This window comes from Malus sylvestris, chromosome 16 (genome assembly GCF_916048215.2).
Source record: "Malus sylvestris chromosome 16, drMalSylv7.2, whole genome shotgun sequence".
Classification (NCBI taxonomy): domain Eukaryota; kingdom Viridiplantae; phylum Streptophyta; class Magnoliopsida; order Rosales; family Rosaceae; genus Malus; species Malus sylvestris.
In genome coordinates, this window is record NC_062275.1 from 37,683,523 (window position 1) to 37,705,731 (window position 22,209).

Genomic DNA, 22,209 nt, shown 5'->3' on the forward strand with positions numbered 1-22,209 from the left:
GTGACAAGTCTTTTGTCTAGTACATTGTCAAAATTATTGAAGGCATCTATTGTACATCAAAGTGTGCAACAATAAGTACAATAATTATTAAAGGCATCTAGATTAATAGAAACAATAATTAATAAGCCATAAATGTAATACACACGATAATTAATAAGTCATAAACTTAATACAAGCGACAATTAATAAACCCCATAAACCACTTAAACTTAATACAATCGATAATTCATAAACTTAATAAACTTAATAATGATATCCACCATCTTAACTTGGTGGTGGACTTGGGATATAGCCTTGAGATGAATCATCATCTTGAAACATACTCCTTGTGGCATGCCTTCGCAAAATTTCCTTTTGCTTATCACATAAGAACTTCTTTCTCTCTAGATTGTATTTGTTGAGGTCCTCCATCATGAAATTACATTCGAACCCTTCTTGCTCCCTATCCCTTTCGTGCATAATGGCCAAATGTATTCGGGCTGCTTCTTCCTCCCAAGAGCTATGGCTTTCGGTCAATCTTGCAAATCTGGTAACAATTTGTGCACTAATCAGATCTTTAGACTTCCTTTTTCTCTTTGCTTCCTTTTGCTTATCTCTTCCCGAGGGCCTTGCAAAAGAAGAAGTTGGGGTCAATTCATCAACACCTTCATTGACATCATTTGTATGTGCAGCTTCACTATGAAATAATCTTCCCCATTGTTGGTCCGCATCAGTTCCCTACCTCAGAAAATCCTTGAGGACGTTCCAAGCATGATGAAACTTAAAAGCTTGATTTTTTTGGTGTAGTTCTTGTCTTGTAAATTGCCATTACTTTGTCACCATATGCAAGAAATATAGAAAAACAATTAGTTGCAAAATAATATTATGTACATGACAAATAAAATATCAACAAAGAAACTCACAACTTATGTGGCGCTCCTTCCACTAGCCATGTCAACCACGGCTCTCTCCAAACTTCCCTTCCATAAAGTGCACGCTTTGTTGATAACCATCCACTGATCGTAAACACCACCACCTTCCTTTCAGCTGGTGATACGAGCATATTTATGCGACTTAGTTAGCTTGTTTTCTTGCATTTATGTTGTTAGTTTCTACTTATTATAGTGTTTTGAGCTATTTTCGTGTGTTTGTAGGTCCAAATGACAAAGTTGACAAGAAAGTGCAATTTGGAGCATTTTGGAGCAGTTTTGGGCCAAGAATGGATAGCACATGCATGGAGCAAGGTGGATGGACGTTTTTGAATTTCAAGAGGCTAGGAATGTGCTGAAAAGATGAAGAAAATAATTCAAGACAAAGAAGATAAGGAATCAGCTAAAATGGATGAACATTATCCAAAACCTTATCCACCCTTATCTTATCCAAACTAACCTTATCTCATGTTATCATATCCTAATCTTATCATACCTTGATTCCAGCTGCAAGGGGGAGTTCTTTTCAGATTTGGACACATAAAAACCTATTTCTAGAAGCCCTATCCCTTCTCCTACAAATCAGCCGCACCTAGCCTTTCTAGAAGTCATATTTCCTACTGCAAAGACCAATCCTTTTCCTCTCTGGAATCTGAAATTAAATACTCCTTATTCCTTGATGATTTGGAGTCCTAATTCTCTTCCAACTCTTACATTCTCCCTATAAATATAAAGTGACGTAGCACTCAGAAACCACCCCCCATATATTTCTACCCACCTTCCATCACAATTTCGTCCCATACATCCCTCATACACATTCATCCCATTGTGCCGTAGCTTTGCAAGGAGATAGGAGAGGAGACCCCTGGAGCCGTGCTTGCCATTCAAGAAGTTGGATTGTTGGAGCGTTTATAGGTGTATTCTATCCGTTGTTTCAATGTTTAAATTTAATTGTCTTTGTTTAATTGCGAACATGAGGAACTAATTTCTTTATAGTTGGAGGTGAATTCGAAGCCATGATTATATGTTTTATATGAATTGATTACATCCAGTTATTGTTTCTTGAGTCTTGAATGTGATTTGCTTATTTGAGTTATCAAAACTTGTTTATTTATGTTGATTGAGGGTTGATACTTAATTTGCATGCATGATTTTGATGCTAGAGTATAAGGGAGTTTCACCTAATTGTTATGAACTTATATTCACAAGTAGTGGAAGTCACTAGTCATGATTGTGTTAAGTAAATCCTTGGCAGGAGTATCATGCTTTTCATAGTTATGAATGCCTCGTCAATGCTTATGGTTTTCAAAGAACTTAATGACCTTTGATGTGTCTTTCTATCATGCTTTTCATAGTTAGAGAACTTGATAAGGATAATTTGGTTGCAATGCGTATTCCATCCAATTCAATGAGTTAAGGAAAATCTGATGGTTAATTTGTGCTATCACGGTTAACTTGGGGTGTTGTCATTAATAGTCTAAAGGAATAATAACTGGAAATTGGTTTGTATGCATATGTCATGTGTGGAGAAGGACCCTCTAACTAGCTTTTCACCCTTTTCAATTTACTTTAAATTCGTTTTTATAAAGTGTTTTATGCAAAGTTTCTGTTTTAAGTTTTAAATTCGTCAAAAACAATCCCCCATTCATTAAGTCTTGTTAGTTGTGTCATAATCTGTTTTCTTTTAATCTTTTGAGTCAAATTAAGTTTATTTTCGTCAAAATCACTTGTTAGGTCTAGAATTGAGTCTTTTTTATTGTTTGTTGCTGTTTTTAGTGTTTTGAGTCAGTTTTGAGTCTATAGAGTCTAATGTAGTGTTTTCAAGCCTAGTTTGGTGTTTTTGAGTCAGTTTAAGTAGATTAGAAATCCCTCCTAATCGTCGGCCTAGAACGATCCCTACTTACATCTTTACTACAATTGTCAATAAGAGGGTTTAATTTGAGTGCTAGTTAAATTTCACATCAAATTTGGGCACCGATACCGAGGATTAGTAAAATTGCTAATCACCTTTTTTTTTTTTTATTTTTACTTTTGATATTTGATTTAGTTTTCTTTCTTTGATTTCAGGTACTATAGAAGCAAGACATGGCAATTGCTAATATTCAAGCTCAAATAACGAATCTTACTTCTCAGTTGTCGTAGTATATCTAAAGGACGACAATGAAAAGTGTCCCTACATGTGTCGTGTCATATAGGCAAGGATATCAAACTCATCAATGTCCTCAATTAACGGAGAATGGAGGTGCCTTGGGTTATCAAGGCCATAATCAATCAAGGAACAACCTGTTTTCCAACACTTACAATTCATATTGGATAGATTATTCAAATTTTATGTGGAGGGAACCTCAACAATTTCAACAAGATGAATATTGGCAGCAATCTGAGGAGTTCTATTGATCACTCATATATTTCATGCATTTATACCATCCATTTCTAAAGTTTTTGTGATGTTTTTATGTTAAAATTGTAGCAATGTACCTTACCTTGTGTTAATGTACAATTAATTGTATTGTAGGATTAATTTCAAACAAAATGGGCAGAAAAGAATAGAGAAAAGACAGAGTGCAACACGGCATTAAACAAAGGAAGGAAGTGGACTATCAAGAAATTGAATAATAAAAGAGGAAAGGGAGAGACTTGCGGACTGTGCGGAGAAAGAAGAATAAGAAAATAAATAAGTGGGAGACATGGGAATGATGGAAAAGAAGAATGGAATGCATGACAGCAAGCGGAAAACTAAAAACAGAAAATAAAAGGAAGTGGATGGCAGGGACTAATGGAAGAATAAAAGAAAAGAAAAAGAGAAGAGTGCGGGATAAGAAGCAGTGGAGGGTGGTTTGAAAAGAAAAGAATAAAATAGAAATAAAGGGGACAAGTGGAAAAAAAGACTGAAGGAGACAGCGGGGTGACCAGAAGAAACCGAGGGGGAGAGAGGGGAGAAACAGAACGGGAGAGAGGGCGAGACTGTGCGGGAAAAATAAAAAGAAAAGAGCACAGAAGCAGCTGAGAAGCAGGGAGACTGACACGGCAGAGAAGCAGAGAGACTGACACGGCAGAGAAGCAGAGAGACTGACACGGCAGAAGAAGAGAGAGGACAATCGGAGAGTAGTGAGGGGGAGAGAGCAGTCAGACGTGAGAAGAAAATAGAAAGAACGGAGAAAAGGCACGGACAGATAGAAGCAGCAAGCTGCCTTCTCTCTCGGTTAAATCTTTCCAAACTTATATTTTATTTCTGTTTTAATAATGTGTAACTAAATTTATTTTGGCTAGAGGTTAATTCAAAGCCATGAATATATTTGTAATATGAATTGATTACCTTCAGTTGTGATTTCTGAGTTGTGATTTAATTTGCTTAACTGCTTGATTGATAGCTTATTTTTGTATGTCGATTAAGAATGCATACTTAATTTACATGCATGAATTTGACGCTAGAATATAAGGGAGTTTCACCTAATCGTTATGAACTTATATTCACAAGTAGTGAAGGTTGCTAGTCACAATCACGTTAAGTAAATTCTTGGCATAAGTTTCATGCAAATCATAGTAACGAGTGCCTCGTCAATGCTTATGTTTTTCATAGAACTTAATGATTCTTGCTTGTATCTCTGTTATGCAATTCATGTAGGGAACTTGTAGGGAATGTTTTGGGTTGTCGTATGCAATCATCCAACCCAATAACTTGTGGAAAAACTGAGGGTTAATTAGTGCAATTCACGGTTAATTTGGGGCGTTGAGATTTACAATTTATTGAAAGAACAACTGAAAATCAATTTAGGTTGCATATGTGTCATGTGTGGAGAAGAACCCTCTAGCTAGTCCGTCACCTATCCTTTCACCTTAATTTCATGCTTTTGTCAATTCTGTAATTTGTTTAAGTTTAATTTACTTCTCGTCAAAACCAAACCCCCCCCCCATTATTAAATTATATTATTTAGTTAGTTTTCATTGTTGTTAGTCTTTTAATTCAATTTCCGTCCATTTCAATTCCTAGTGTCTAATTTGATTGTTTTCATTATTTTGAGTCATTCTAAGTGTGTTTCGAGTTATTAGAGTTTTTAGCCTAGTTTTGTGTCCTTGAGTCTTGTTTAATATTTTTAAATTAATTTAGAATAGATTAGCAATCCCTCCTAATCCCCGGCCTAGAACGATCCCTACTTACATACTTTACTACAATTGATAAAAAGAGGGTTTAATTTGTGTGTTTAGTTATTTTACGCATCATCTATTCAAGACCTCTATAGCCACCACAACCTCCCCCACAACAATTCCAATCGAATTCAAGTATGTCCATGGATAATGATCAAGCTATTCAATTACTAACTTCTGTATTGCAGGGATTACAAAATCAAAATAATTGAATAGCAAACCAAGACAAAGAGATAAGTGACATGAAGAAGCAAATAGGGCAGATTTTAGAGTTCCTTAGGCAGTTTAGAGAACAAGGCAAACTTCCTAGTTCAACCGTTGTGAATCCGAAGGAAAGATTTGAAACCGCCAACGCTATCATATTGAGAAGTGGCAAGGAGGTTGGAACCAACCCCAAAATGTCAAAATCTAGCCAAGAGGAGGATGAAAAATTGCAGCAAGAAGAGGAAACATTGGATAAATCCACGACAAGGGTAGAACAACCCTTGCCGCAGCCTCCTAAGCCCTCTATGCCGTCCAAAACAAACAAGTTCAAATTCAATTCCTTCTAATGTTATTCCACCAAATGTACCTTTTCCTAGCAGATTTATGCAAGCCAGGAACAAAGAGGATGAAAAAGACATTTTGGAGACGTTTAGGAAGGTGCATGTCAATATCCCGCTCCTTGATGTTATAAAGTAAATCCAGAAGTACACTAAGTTTTTGAAGAAGCTTTGTACAACAAGGAAACGGATTTCAGAGAATGAGGTGGTACATGTAAGTGAGAATGTCTCTGCAATGTTGCAAAGAAAGCTGCCACCTAAATGCAAAGATCCAGGTAGTTTCACTATCCCTTGTGTAATTGGTAATACAAGGTTTAAACATGCTATGCTAGATTTAGGTGCATCAATTAATGTCATGCCATATTCTGTTTATGCATCTATGAATCTAGGAGAGCTTAAAAATGATAGTGTTATTATTCAATTAGCCGATCGATCTAATGCATACCCGAAAGGAATGTTGGAAGATGTTTTGGTGCAGGTAGACCACTTGATTTTTCCTGCAGATTTCTACATGCTTGACATGGAGGACTCAGGCCACTCTCTACCATCACCAATCCTACTTGGACGACCTTTCATGAAAACAGCCCACACCAAGATTGATGTGGCCAAGGGAGCCTTAACTATGGAGTTTGGTGGTGATATGATTAACTTTAAAGTTTCTGAATCTATTGAGAATCCTAATGATGTTTGTTCTTGTTTTGCCATTGATGTAATTAGAAATGTAGGGTAGAAACGTTCAACACCAATCATGAAGGATGTATCTAGAACCACCAATGAAGAGGGAATTGGAGTGGAGCACAAGGAATATGCCCCAACCCTCAAACCATCAAATCTGGCCAAGAGCAACCCTTGTGCATCTGTTGACTGTGCTGCCACTTCATCACAGCACATTGGTGAGCCACATATTCCAATTCCCATTCCCATTTCAACTAATAGGTTGTTACCTCCTTTGATGCAGGTACCTAATCAAATTCAAGGTGGTGGGAGAGTTCACGTTGACTTAAAGAAGCAAAACACCACAATCAGGAAGGATCACTATCCTTTTCCATTCAAAGATCCAAAGTATGAAGTGTTTCGAGGGGCAGGTTATGGAGGAAATACCCCTTCATGCCACGGGTTCCAATAAAACTTAAAAAGAGGTATCGTCCGGCTGGAAGACGTTAAAGCAGGCGCTTCTTGGGAGGTAACCCATGCGTTCAAATAAAGAAAACCTAGGAAGCTCCAACTCCATAACCAGATTTGCATTCTTAAACTGTACTCTTTATTGCTTTTACTTTGCCATGCTTGTCGTGATTGTTAGTTGTGTTGTTTGTTTGCTTGCGTGTTAGTTTTTGTTTGAAACATTGAGGACAATGTTTGGTTTAAGTGTGGTGGGGGGTAAACAAAGTGTTTTTGCATGAATTTTTGTGGGATTTTACCACCTAGCACCACTAGAGTTGTTTTTCACTGTTTTTAAGTGTTTTTAGTGTGTTTTGAAGTGTTTTAGTGTGTTTTGACAGAAAAATACGAAAATTTGAAGAAGAAAAAATTAGAAAACGTTTTGAAAAACCCAAAAGAGTCATTATAGAGTCGTTTTTGTGTGTTTGTTTGTGTTTTAAGGTACCTTCCAACACAATGATGAGGATTTGATTTTTAATTGCATGACTGTTAAAGAAAGTTACAAACATGGGTGGAAGTTTGATATGCTCTTTGGTTAATACTTGGTTGTAGTTGTCATTAACGAATTCACATGTAATCACAAAGGAAAAAAATCAGTTTTTGTAACATGCTTGAAGGAAGGAACTCAAACTAACACTACAACCCTAAGAGACTTGAGCCTAAACCTTTTTTTGGAGAGTTATTAATCTGTGATTTGTTGTTTTCTAAAGTCGTTGCATGATCTCATTATTCTTTGCTTGGTTGCTACTTAGAATGCGTTTCATCATTTTAGTTCCAAATACTAGAACTCATGCCCGTTTCATTCAAAGCTTAAAATTGAGTGCATAACATATAATAAGATGAAGTTGTTTTATTCAAAGCTTAAAATTGAGTGCATAATATTTAACCCCTTTGAGCCGTATTTAGCCTATTTTCTTTGTTAGCCACATTATCCTTACCTAGCCTAGAATAGGACTATACATAAGTATAGTAGAGTATGACTTAGAGGGAATTCATTTTGATCAACATTATGCAGAAAACAAGTGTGGGGGAAGGTTATTTCCAACAAAAGAAAGAAAGAAAGAAAAAGAAAAAAAACGTGGAAAACAAAGAAAGAAAAAAAGAAGAAGAAAAAGAATGGAGAAATAAGTGAGAATGAACTCACAAGTATTGGTTGTTGAAGAAATGGTCCAAAAAGTTTGAATCTGGCCCTAAAAGTTGTATAAATCCACCCCTTTGTGTTCAAAGTTGGTTGCTGCATTCAAAAGTGAATTCTAAATGTCAATTTCATTACTTTGCTTACTATTGCTTTAAGAACCTTTGTTTATCCTTTACCTTTCTTTGTTAGCCAATACCCCTAGCCCTGTTACAACCCTTAGACTTCTATTTTGGTTGTCATGTGTTTCAATCTATGGAGTTTAGGATTGGTATGAGCATATGGTATCCCTGGTTCTCGCGTCTAAGTAGTGGCATTCCATTCATGAGATCATATTTATACATGTATTAATAATTCCAGAAAGTGCTTTCTTTGATTATAACATATGTGAGTGGCTAGTCTACATGTTTACATCAATCTTCTCACATATACCTAGTATAGGGAGTGTAGTTAGAAAATCTATGTGAAAATAGAGTGTATATCCGGTGAGGAATTGAGGGAATTCTCTAAGGCCTGTTACTACATTCAAAATGTTGTTTTAATTTATTAAATGCGAGCTAGTGAGTGGTGACTACGATTAAGTGTGTGCTCGAGGGTAAGAATGGCTAAAATCTGTGGGAGTAGTGATTTTTAATGTGTCATGTTTCATTGGAACTTCCTGAGGCAAACATTGGAAGGTCCAGGTTATGTTTTGTTTGTTTCGTTTTGCTCGAGGACTAGCAAAAGCTAAGTGTGGGGGAATTTGATAGGAACATATTTATGCGACTTAGTTAGCTTGTTTTCTTGCATTTATGTTGTTAGTTTCTACTTATTATAGTGTTTTGAGCTATTTTCGTGTGTTTGTAGGTCCAAATGACAAAGTTGGCAAGAAAGTGCAATTTGGAGCATTTTGGAGCATTTTTGGGCCAAGAATGGATAGCACATGCATGGAGCAAGGTGGATGGACGTTTTTGAAGTTCAAGAGGCTAGGAAATGTGCTGAAAAGATGAAGAAAATAAATTCAAGACAAAGAAGATAAGGAATCAGCTAAAATGGATGAACATTATCCAAAACCTTATCCAACCTTATCTTATCCAAACTAACCTTATCTTAACCTATCATATCCTAATCTTATCATACCTTAATTACAGCTACAAGGGGGAGTTCTTTTCAGACTTCGACACATAAAAACATATTTCTAGAAGCCCTATCCCTTCTCCTACAAATCAGCCCCACCTAGCCTTTCTAGAAGTCATATTTCCTACTGCAAAGACCAATCCTTTTCCTCTCTGGAATCTGAAATTAAATACTCCTTATTCCTTGATGATTTGGAGTCCTAATTCTCTTCCTACTCACCCTAGCCGTGCCTTACATTCTCCCTATAAATATAAAGTGACACAACACTCAGAAACCACCCCCTATATATTTCTACCCACCTTCCATCACAATTTCGTCCCATACATCCCTCATACACATTCATCCCATTGTGCCGCAGCTTTGCAAGGAGATAGGAGAGGAGACCCCTGGAGCTGTGCTTGCCATTCAAGACGTTGGATTGTTGGAGCGTTTATAGGTGTATTCTATCCGTTGTTTCAATGTTTAAATTTAATTGTCTTTGTTTAATTGCGAACATGAGGAACTAATTTCTTTATAGTTGGAGGTGAATTCGAAGCCATGATTATATGTTTTATATGAATTGATTACATCCAGTTATTGTTTCTTGAGTCTTGAATGTGATTTGCTTATCTGAGTTATCAAAACTTGTTTATGTATGTTGATTGAGGGTTGATACTTAATTTGCATGCATGAATTTGATGCTAGAGTATAAGGGAGTTTCATCTAATTGTTATGAACTTATATTCACAAGCAGTGGAAGTCACTAGTCATGATTGTGTTAAGTAAATCCTTGGCAGGAGTATCATGTTTTTCATAGTTACGAATGTCTCGTCAATGCTTATGGTTTTCCAAGAACTTAATGACCTTTGATGTGTCTTTCTATCATGCTTTTCATAGTTAGGGAACTTGATAAGGATAATTTGGTTGCGATGCGTATTCCGTCCAATTCAATGAGTTAAGGAAAATTTGATGGTTAATTTGTGCTATCACGGTTAACTTGGGGTGTTGTCATTCATAGTCTAAAGGAATAATAACTGGAAATTGGTTTGTATGCTTATGTCATGTGTGGAGAAGGACGATCTAGCTAGCCTTTCCCCCTTTTCAATTTACTTTAAATTCGTTTTTATAAAGTGTTTTATGCAAAGTTTCTGTTTTAAGTTTTAAAATCGTCAAAAACAATCCCCAATTCATTAAGTCTTGTTAGTTGAGTCATACTCTGTTTTCTTTTAATCTTTGGAGTCAAATTAAGTTTATTTTCGTCAAAATCACTTGTTAGGTCTAGAATTGAGTCTTTTTTATTGTTTGTTGCTGTTTTTAGTGTTTTCAAGCCTAGTTTAGTGTTTTTGAGTCAGTTTAAGTAGATTAGCAATCCCTCCTAATCCTCGGCCTAGAACGTTCCCTACTTACATCTTTACTACAATTGTCAATAAGAGGGTTTAATTTGAGTGCTAGTTAAATTTCACATCAGCTGGTGTTGGAGTTTTCATTGAACTTATCAATTACCCCACAAAACCTTTTTATTTTGATTCGTGCCAACGACACCATTTTCGCTAATAGAAACCCATGCCAAGTATAAAACAACATCTTCCTTAAAGGTCCAATTACGACCTTTAATATGCTATTTTCCCATCTTGAAAAATTTGGAAATGGGAAGAAATGGTAGAAAGAAAAATGGGAAGAATTGTAGGAGAAAAGTGAGTTTTGTGTGGATGTTTGAACAAATATATAGGTATTTATAGAGTTTTTGGGTGAATTTTGAGTCAAATAATTTTTTTAATTATTTTAGCCGTTGGATTTATATTTGGGTTGTTATATCTTCTTTTTTTACCGTTAGATTTGATTATATTTGATTTCAACCATTGGATTCAATAAATATATAAATATAAAAAAATTTGAATGTAGGCCATTGGATCAACCAACTACCTGTTTATGTAAGTCGTTGGATTAAAAAGAGCCGTTGGTTCTCTAGTGCAAGTGGCCGACATGCCCACATGGGTGGGGCCATGCCGATCTCATTCTTGGCGCACCGCCCGCGTGGAGCGCGTCTCCTGAGGGAGTCGGCGCTCAAGCGTTGGGTTTCATTCGCAATGGTAGGGCCCACACCATTTTTTGGGCTAAATCTAGACCGGTTTCTGGCTTTTTTTTAGGTTTTAGGTTCAAATTAGAATTCGGATTGGGGGGAATAGAAGGGGAAAAATAGGTTTTAGGCCATGGGTTGGAGTTGGCCTAAGACCATCTCCAATGGTGACCTAAAACCAAAAAATATTTAGCACATAAAATTTAAGTTTTAGCTCAGAAACAGCTTTTCTACTCCAACCTTTCTGGCCTAAAATTTTAACCCCAGATTATCAAAGAATGAATTAAGGCTATTTTTTTTAAACTTAACTTTAAAAAAAAAATTATATAGACTATCCTAAATTAATTTTATGAATATTTTAACCTAAAAATATTTAAATTCCGATAAATTTTGAAAAATCACTAAATCAATACATGAAAATCATGATAAACCACATAAACTTAATACCAACGACATTTAATAAACCATATAAACTTAAAAAAAAAAGACAATTAATAAACCACATAAACTTAATACAATCGAAAACTCATAGACTACATAAACTTAATAATGATATCCACCATCTTGACTTGGTGATGGACTTGGGTGATAGTCTTGAGATGAATCATCATCTTGAAATATCACCTTGTGGCATTCCTTCGTAAAATTTCCTTTTGCTTACCACGTAAGTATTTCTTCCTCTCTGGAGTGTATTTGTCGAGGTCCTCCATTATCAAATTAGTTTCGTACCTTTCTTGCTCCCTATCCCCTTGTTCCTTCATGACCAAAAGCATTTGGGCCAATTCTTCTTGCCGACGGCACTGGTTTTCATTCATTCTTGCCATTTCGTTAGCAAATTGTGCACGTATCGAATCTTGGGACTTCTCTTTTCTCTTTGCTTCCTTTTGCTTATCTCTACCCGGGGGCCTTGGAAAAGAAGAAGTTGGGCGCATTTGGTTGACACCTTCATTGTCGGCAAAATTCACACCTTCATTGACATCATTTGGGGGTAGGGATTCATTATGAAATAATCTTCCACATTGTTGATTCGCATCGGTTCCCCACCTCGGACAATCCTTAAGGATGTTCCAAGCATGATGCAACTTAAAAGCTTGATTTTTTGGTGTAGTTCTTGTCTTGTAAATTGTCATTGCTTTGTCACCCTATGCAACAAATACATAAAAACAATTAGTTTCAAAATACTATTATGTACATGACAACTAAAATATCAACAAAGAAACTCACAATTTCTGAGGTGCCCCTTCCACTGGGCATGTCAACCATGGCTCTCTCCAAGCATCCATTCCACAAAATGCACGCTTTGTTGATAATCTTCCACTGATCATAAACACCACCAACTTCCCTTCGACCGGCGTTGGAGTTTTCATGGAACTTATCAACGATTTTACCCCACAAAACCTTTCTATTTTGATTGGTGCTGACGACACCATCTTCGCTAACAGAAATCCATGCCAAACATAAAGCAATATCTTCGTCAAAGGTCCAATTACGACCTCTAACATGCTCTTTTGCCATCTTGAAAATTTTGGAAATGAGAAGAAATGGTAGAAAGAAAAATTGGAAGAATTGTAGGAGAAAAGTGAGTTTTGTGTGGATGTTTGAACAAATACATAGGTATTTATAGAGTTTTTGGTTGAATTTTAAGTTAAATAATTTTTTAAAATTATTTTAGCTGTTAGATGTAAATTTGGACCATTAGATTTTTTTTTTTAACGTTAGATTTGATTATATTCGATCTAAACTGTTAGATTCAATAAATATATAAATATAAAAAAAAAAAATTGAACGTGGACCGTTGTATTAACCAACGGTCCAATTAAATTGGTCGTTGGATGAACAAAAGTAGCCGTTGGGCTATAGTAACCATGACAGCAGAGGGGACCAACCCACGTGGGTGGGCCTTCGGCTGGAAGAAAGAAGGCGCGTGAGGCGAGTTGGGTTTTGGGGTGTGGGCTTCACAGCACACTTTTCACTCTCACCCGTGGATCCCATTTTATTTTGTGGGCTAAATTGTGGCTGATATTTGCCTTTCTTTTAGATCTTAAGTTTTAGGTTTGGTTTAGGTTTTGGGTTGGAGTGGGTTTGGGGGGGAAAAAAAGGGAATTTTAGGTTATAAGCCACCATTGGAGATGATCTAAGGGAGAGGGGGTGGGTTTAGTGTGATTCAAATTTGATAGAATGGAACCTAAAACTACCCCTCGCTTATAAGCTTACGAGTGAAGATGAATAATACCACACCGTATTAAGTGTCTGTCATTGGCCATGGTGCTGCTGCTACCTCTGCACTTCCGCATATGCTGTTGATGTGCACAAGCGGTGCACATATCCTCTCTCTCACTTTAAGCTCAACTCGTAGTCTCTGTGCCCTCCTGCTGCGTAAGTGTTCTTTTTCTCTTCTGTAACTAATAATGTTACTATCTTTTTCTGCTTTGTGGGGCGTTTTACCTCCGTGTTGGTTATCTAAAAATTATCGGTTAGAGTTTCTTATTGTGTTTTCTCGTAAGAATTTCGTTTTAGATTTGCTTTTGCTGGTTCCTCGGCCTGCTTCTGAGGCATTTTAGGGTTTAAACGAATTTTTTGTGGTCTGTTGCTACTTTTTCGGTTAACAGTTTTGGGTATGATTTAACGCGTTTTATTTTATTTTTAATTTTTTGGGTTTGTTTTCTGCATTCATTTTAGTTAATGTAATCCGAAGTAGTTTGATTCGAATCGATCGAGGTTGAAGCATTCTTTAGCTTGGCTCAGTTTTCTATTGTATTGCGTTAGTTGTATTGATAATATTTGTTTTGATTACAAGTGGTATTATTACTCCAACTCTAAATTACACGAAGGGGAGTGGGAGGTTTGAACTCGGAACGCAGTGGGAATATTTTGTTGTGATTGGGAATATTTTGTTCACCCATCTTCTTTGTTTCACCGTTATTTTGTATTAGAGATTGGAGTTTTTTTTTGGGGGGTGCGAGAGTAAAGACTAAAAGTCTCATTTTTCAGGAGTTACCATGGAAGTTGGCACTGTTGAGAACTGTGGTCATTTAAAGTTAGCAAATTTCATGAGACGCGTAGTCGATAAATGCTTGAGTCTCTCTCATCAATAGAACTGAAATTCGGATAATGCGTAGTATCCAAATTCTGTATTTCTGAGGGCCTTTTGATAATTTATTTAGTTTTGTTTTCTGCTTTTTCTTTTGTTATGGCCTTTTGAAGGATCCACTGATTATGCAGGATATCAGGAACTCAAGAATAAGATACAGCATGTCTTGCAACTTGTGACAAAACCACAATAATCTTGGTGACTCGGCCTTTCTCAGTTTTGAAGCTCTTATGCTTGTTTGTCATAAAGACCGCTTTTATTGTCATTCATGCATGGATGGAGTTGGTGAGGGCAGGAGTCTGCTTCCATGTGAACATTTTCTTGAGAATCATGCTATGGACATTGGCACTTATATCTCGGCCAGGGCGAGTTTTGACTACCTTACAGAGGGGGAGAGGCAGGTTGATTTTATCTGCCTTCAGTGAATTTTAGTCTCCTATTAAGGAAACACATATATTGAGCATGTCATTTACAAAGGAAAGTAGACTGGCATGTTGATGTGTAATTATATGTAGTAACATCCCATTCTCACCCACTGTTTTTGTTTTGGTTTAGTTTATGAACGCTCTACTATATATTTTTGTTTGTTTATTTGTATGTTGTTTTGTTGCTTGTGTGATTTAGCATAACTTCCTACTAAATCTCACACTTGTAAATTTCTTACTCATTTCAGATCACAAAAGTTTAGTTGAAAAAATCTTGTAGTTGTCCATTTCACTTCACGTTTAATTTCCAATGAAAGAGCCATGAACTAACAAGGGAGGACGGATGACTACAGGGTTAGGAAAAGGTGCCAAAGAAAAGTAGGAACAAAATAATAGATGAGTGGCTCAATATATAGAAACTACAAGATAAACTCTGTGATAATGTGAACCATTCTTGTACCTCTGGTACGTCACATGCTGCATGCTACTACCAGTTTGTTTAACTCTGAAAGCTTGCGAAAGGATTGTGTGTACGTGTGCATGCATATGGTGTTTTCTTGTGCCTCTTTTCAGGTTTGACAAAGCTGACTAGAAATATTACCGTTGTTTTCTCTTGAGTCCTTTTTCTGGATTAACCGTCTCTGTTTTTTTTTTTTTTTTTTGGCCGAAAGAATTAACTTTCTTATTATTAGACTCTGTAAGGTCCTGCTATTTGATTAAGGATGTCTAGGATAATGGGTGGTTATGATTTGTGTTCTAGCTGGAGACTAGGATGATTACTTTTGTTTGTTTACTACGTCTGATCTAGCTTTTGATGATGTCTATTTCCAGCTGTTGGGCTGTTAGTTCTTTTTCATCTGCTGGATGGTTGTTTTCCTCATTGTATTATAGTTCCTAAATTTCATATTCTCTGAGAATGTCTTAGCTAGAAGAATGTTGCTATGTAAACAGCTGGAAAAACATTTACCCGATATGCAAATTGAGCTGGAGAATCTAGCATGGGATAGAAAAGAATTTCAGGAGCATCTACATACAGCCACTGACGAACAAAGAATGATGGAGTTGATATTAGCAGAACTTGAAGGGGAACATGACAAGGCCATTTGCCAAAGTTGAACTACTAGTGAGCGAGGTAATGACTTTTATCATCCCCATGCATGCCTTGAGCTAGTGGCCAAAACTGCATTCCACTAGTCTGGCTGCACTTTATGTATGTATTTCTTACTATGCCAGAGACTATTAAATACTTGTAATTTATAACTTCTCTAGTATGGTTTGCGGAATAAGAGTTTCTCGTGCCCTCTGGCTCTGGTGTTTGGCATGCCAATATCTAGCAATCCAGAATAAGGACATGCCAATATGTATGAGAGGCTGTGGCCTTTTATGATGAAACGGTAACATCATTGTTGATTTGAATGTCTATTTCTTGTAATGATTAAATTTAAAAATTGATACTAAGATCCCCCTTCTTAAGAAAATTCATTTTGATTAGAACCAAAAGAATTATTATTCTTGTGGTTACCCTGGACCGTCTAATTCTTAGATCCCATTTAACGGTTATCTGTGAAAAAATCAGAAAAAGTTGAAAACTGTTTGATCGTTTGATTATTATTGTATCTTGCCGTAAACATTGTCTAATATTATGCGGTGTTAACTTTTGAAAAGTTGGGTCGCTTTTCTTCTGATACTTATAAGTTCAATGATTAACCACATACAGATTAAAAAACTTAGGGCGCTATTACTTTTAAAAAACTTAGTGAGACCATCAAACAGATAAGCGTATTATCTCTCAGTTCTTAAACAAGACACAACAAGAGGCGTGTTCGCTCAAGTTGATTGCAATGCAAATTTAGATTTGTCTTTCTATACATTTGCATTATTATGTCCCATTTCAATTATACTTAACTGAATACTTGACCCTTGTATGTGATTCAGCAGTTACACGATCTGAGAACTGAAAATCTGCGGCTAAAAGAAATTCAGGGGAAAGGATACTGGAACAACAAAGGTCGAGATCAAATAGGCAATGCCCAGAGTACAGCCATTGGGATCCCATCATTGAAATCCTGTTATGATGGAAGTGGATTCATCCTTCAAGACCTTCTGATGCACAAAGATACTCAGGGGGACGAAAGCAAAACTAAAATGGAGTTGCTCAAAATCTTGAGAAATGAACCAATATCCACTGGACCTATACATCCTGTTATGCCTGAAATCAGCCTCAGAAGTTTAGATATGAGTGAAGTTTTCGACCATCGAAGGGGCATTGCAGTCAAACAGTCTTTTCAGTGCAGTGTTATCACTTGTGGTTGGAATGATTGTTTGGCAAGCTGAAGACCCTTGCATGCCCCTTATTGTGGCTCTCTTCTCCGTGGTTGGTATGTCATTGAAGAGTGTGGTTCAGTTTTTCTCCACCATAAAGAAAAGACCTGCTTCCGATGCTGTTGCTCTCTTAAGCTTCAACTGGTTCATACTTGGAACACTTACGACATTACCGAAGGTAGCGCATACGGTGGTTCCTGTGGCATTAAATTTTGTCGACCGAGCGTTGAGCTGGATTGGTTTCTCATTTTCCCTAGCTTTAGTCTGTCTCTTCATTTTCATATACGGACATGTACTATATGTAGACCCTGGAATACGAAATGGTTCTTTGTATATACATCGTTTAGAGAGCTTGTATAGTAAAGGTGCCCTACACTATTTGATTTTATCTTGAGCATGCATTGTTTTGTTAAGTTCCCTCGAAAGAGAAGCAATGAAACCAGATAGTGATTTTTGGGCAACTCAATGTGTTTTGAGCTTCAACGGTTTTTTCCTGTAGGAGAGCCACACGGTGAAATCCAACAACTATAAATTTAAGTTACTTTTAGACCGTACAAATGTGTGGAGTTAATTTTTTACCTTAGAATATGCAAGTTGTTGATTAGATTTTGCATGAATGCGTATGTGGACGATTGACAGTAGCAGATTTTGTATGAACATGCACGTGTACAACTGATACTAGCTAAATCTAGATAACAACGCGGGGGACCAAATGCAGATGATGAGTAACGCAATTAAAGGAATGATGCACACGATTAAGTGATTGGATTAAAATCTTTGTGTTGTGTATGAAATTATCAAAGAAACGGGTCAAAAACTTACTTCCAACAACACCGATATTATACCCAACTAGGTAATTATCACTTGTACAATCCGTCAAGTGTGGTGTTTTATCACAAAAATGTCTCGGTATTAGTTGGGGTAGAGTTAAGATATTTACACTTTTCTTTTTTTAGAGATACAAGGTGGGATATTTTAACATTGTGTTTTGGTGATAGAGTTTGTATTCGTTCTCCGTCACCTATTGACATGTGTCTGCCCTTGACTCTGAGTCTCATTCTCGGTCAGTTTAACTGTATTCCTTGGTTTCACAGAATTGGCAATGGCAAGGCGCATTTTACTCTTGAAAGTAAAAGGTCACAAACTATTTCTAGCTTCCAAATTATATACAAATTAAGGCCTCTTTGAATTATGTATGTACAAGAAGAGGTGTGAGATTTAAGTGAAACCACACAATAGTAAGACTATAATAATCAAAGAGATTCTAACATAAAACTTCTCATTTATAAGTGGATATGAATATCATTAGATCGTAGTTTTGTTTATTTTTTTTGTTTTTTTGACAATGATAATGCAAGTAAGTTAAATTGTTAGTTAGTAAAGAAAAAAAGAAAAGAATAAAAAACGCACCAAGATGCAAATGCATACTTGTTTTTCGTCATTACGGTAAAGCGTCATCTGTAATAAATTGTCGTGTTAAAAATGACACTAATCTGTTACGAGATATTTTCAAAATAAATGGGTTTGTGGGCCCAACCAATATAAATAACAACAGAAACGGTATAATCAAATTAAATGAGAAATGCTAACGAGACTTTCTCAAAGTGAGAATCTTCATTAATTTTCTGTCACCTCACAGTATAATATTAATTTTCATACTAATATTATTAAATATTGTGCCAAAACATGATGTGCCAGAGAATCTATGAAGAGTTTCCATTTTCTAAAGAGTCTCCTTAGCATTTTTCAAATTAAACTGTGTATGAATTTTTTTTTATTTTCACTAAAAAATTATGTGTGGTTTGAGGTTGAATTCTCATTTTAGTAGAATGAGAATCCTCTCCAGATCCTCTTTGTGAGGATCCCGGGAATTCTCAAATTGTGTTTGTTCATCGTACATCGTGCGACCAGTTTTCGTTAAGTACTGTTCATTTTTTATTTTAAACAAAAGTATTTAAAATAATTTCTGACTGCACGATGTACGATAAACGAACACGATTTAAGGATCTCCAGAATCCTCACAAAGAGGATCAAGAGAGAATCCTCATTCATTTTAGTACTTGATTGAATATAACTGTTTTATACCATGTTTTTTGCCGCACATATTTAAGGTTGATTGAATAAAAAAAATAGACTGGACCTTTTTGTATTTTTATATATGTTGGCACCACACCAATAAAACCTTAGTTTCTGCATGCTATGGATACTAGTTTTTCAGCACACACTCACGCGCATGCGAAACATCTTTTTTTAGTCAGTGGCACTTGCATCCTTAAAGATGTGTTGCGTTAGTTTTTTTTTTTCCTCATACTGCGTCCTAAAATTAAAATTCAACATACAATTGCAAATAAAAGAAAATAACACATAATTAAGTCGCATGTAAAATGCTGAAAGAAAAGATCCTTGCATGCGCAAATCATGTTAAAAGAGGTTACAAAAGAATAAAAGAAGAAATACAGCAAGGAACCAAATAATAGCGTAAGAGAACAGATTAAATAATTAATCTATGCATTAAGTTGTAGAGTAAAAATTCATATATATCATATTTTCCTTGCAGTATCACAAAATACAACTCACTTCTATCGCATCTGTTTGAATAGTTTATCTTATTAACAGTTGCTAAAAGATTGTGTCAGAATTAGCCACGAAGGAACCAGGTACTGGATCTTCAGTTCTTGGAGATATCTCAGATGTATCCACACTCGGTCTCCAACCTCAAGTTCCAGACGACGAGGATGAAAACGTGGAGCCCAGTGAGGAGGAAATATCGGGCAAGGAGGATGAAAACTGGATCTTCAGTTCTTGGAGATTAGCATGGTGCTTCTTCTTCCTCCTGAATTTAGTCGATAGAGATATGGAAGTTGAAGTCCTTACCATCTAAGGATTGGCGTGGCCGCAAGTAATCACACTTCTCAAGGGATACTATATTTATTTCCTTGATCTCTGGGATTCTCCCGGTTTAACAAGGATTCTACTATCCTAAAAGTTCATCTCCTCAACTGGTATAAATAAACCATTCTAAGGTTCATCTCTGGTAACGCAACCTCTGCACACTTATCCTCTTACTCACTGCTTGAGTCTTGATATTCTTACTAACTTGGTTGTTGGAGAGCCTTTCACCAGCATATCCATCCCACCCCTCTGGCATTTTGGCTTGCTTATGATTATTTGTTCTTTTACATCTAACTTGGATTTGTGCATGTCCACATTCTACGGTGTGCACTAATTTAGTTCCAACAATGACCAATCAGGGAAAGAGTTAAGAGTAAAAGTGCATCTCCAAACTCATGGGAAAAAGGTGCTTTACATCAAATAGGTGATCTTCAGATTCATCCCATTTGGACAACACTAATCATAAACGTTACCATCCACTTGTTATGATGAAAGATGTGCACAAGCCAAACTATACCGCCTATTAAGGATGGTGCCTGAGTAGTCAATGGGCATTCAAAAGTTATGAAACACCCTCTAAACCTAACAGATAAAAATGCTATGCATAAACTCGGGATTCATCCCGTTCTAAAATTTCTATTCACGAGTCATATGTTGGATGAGGTTCACCAACCATATTATGCAACCAGTCAAACAATGAACTCATGTAGCCAATAAAAGCACACTCCAAATCTCACGGATAAAAGCGAATGTATAATCTGCTTACACATCTTGATTATGACTGAAAAGGATAAGAAACCTAGATACGTAATTGTCGTAACCGTCAATGATCTTGAGAGTCATCCTGTTGATGCACAAAATCGGAGGGTCTTAGAACAACGTAAATTCAACCGTGAATTTGCAAGAAAGTAAAGAACACAAGATGTATCGTGGTTCACCCCAATGTTTGGGCTACGTCCACACTGATGTTGATATTGTTTCACTCTGAATGGTGAATATACAAGAAGGCTAGAGGCAGTGCTCTCTAGCCTATTTTCTCTCTTCCCATGGCCTGAATCTTGACCTCCTTAATGAGGAGAGTGAGGAGTCCTTTTATAGAATAAGGGCTCCTCACTTATTACATATTTGCCCTTTCATTTATTACATAATTACATTTGAGTCCACCGAGTATTTATACGAGGTCTAAATGCAAAGGCCCTAAGTATGGTACAAACACATCCCATTTGAACAATCTATTCTCAAATGTTACTATCCATTTGTCTGATAATGAAAGATGCAAACAAGTCAAACTATACCACCAATTAAGGAAGGTGCCCGAGTAGCCAATGCGCATTGGAAAGTTATGAACACACCTCTAAACTTAACATTTAAAGCTGCAATGCATAAATAAAGTCGTGATTCACCATGTTCTGAAAGTTCTATCCACGTGCCAGATATTGGACGAGGTTCACAAACCATAATATGCAACCAGACAATAAATGAACAAAATCAGCTAATAAAAGCATGACAACTAGAAGAGCACCTCAAAACTTCATGGATAAAAGCATATTACATAACGTATAGTTTGCTCACACATCTTGATTATGACTGAAAAAGACAAGAAACATAGATACTGTCATAACCATCAGTGACCTTGAGATTCATCCCCATTTAGACGTAATATTTATAGACGTTACTATCCACTGGTCCGGTGATGGAAGATGTGAACAAGTCAAACTATACCGTCAATTAAGGAAGGTGATGAGTGACCAATGGTCATTGAAAAGTTAGGAACACACCTCTAAACCGAACAGATAAAGCTGCAATGCATAACTCGTGATTCATCGTGTTCTGAAAGTCCTATCCACATGCCAGATGCTGGACGAGGTTCACAAATCATAATATGCAACCAATCAATAAATGAACTAGAGTAGCCAATAGAAGCAAGACAACTAGAAGTACACCTCCATACCTCACTGATAAATGCAGATTATGTAATGTATAATCCACTCACACATCTTGATTATGATTGAAAAGGATAAGAATATAGATACGTAAATGTCATATAACCACCAGTGATCTTGAGATTCATCCCCAACTGGACAGTATTATTCACAGATGTTACTATCCACTTGTTAGATGATGAAAGGTGTGCACAAGTCAAACTATACCACCAATTGAGGAAGGGGTCTGAGTAGCCAATGTACACTGCATTGGAAAGTTATGAACACACCTCTAAACCTAACATATAAAGTTGCAAGTATAAATAAACTTGTCATTTATTTGGTTCTAAAAGTCGTATTCACGTGTCAGATGTTGGACGAGGCTTAGAAACCATATTATGCAACCAGTCAAGAAATGAACTAGAGTAGCCAATAGAAGCAGTAAAATTAGAAGCCCATCTCCCAACATGGAGATTGCATAATGTATAAGCCCTCA

At 36.4% G+C, this 22,209-nt stretch overlaps 1 protein-coding gene and 1 pseudogene across 1 annotated transcript; one reads left to right on the forward strand and one right to left on the reverse strand.

Annotated features, from left to right (window-relative positions):
* Positions 1 to 559: 559 nt before the first annotated feature.
* Positions 560 to 12,711, reverse strand: LOC126607699 (uncharacterized). The gene is made up of 3 exons (XM_050275402.1): positions 12,286 to 12,711; positions 12,106 to 12,203; positions 560 to 721 (listed from the first exon to the last, which is right to left on the reverse strand). The coding sequence occupies exons 1-3, from the start codon at positions 12,574 to 12,576 to the stop codon at positions 718 to 720; spliced, it is 393 nt and encodes a 130-aa protein (XP_050131359.1). The 5' UTR covers positions 12,577 to 12,711; the 3' UTR covers positions 560 to 717.
* A 508-nt stretch (positions 12,712 to 13,219) lies between these two features.
* Positions 13,220 to 17,314, forward strand: LOC126606474 (uncharacterized; annotated as a pseudogene).
* The last annotated feature ends 4,895 nt before the right edge of the window (positions 17,315 to 22,209 follow it).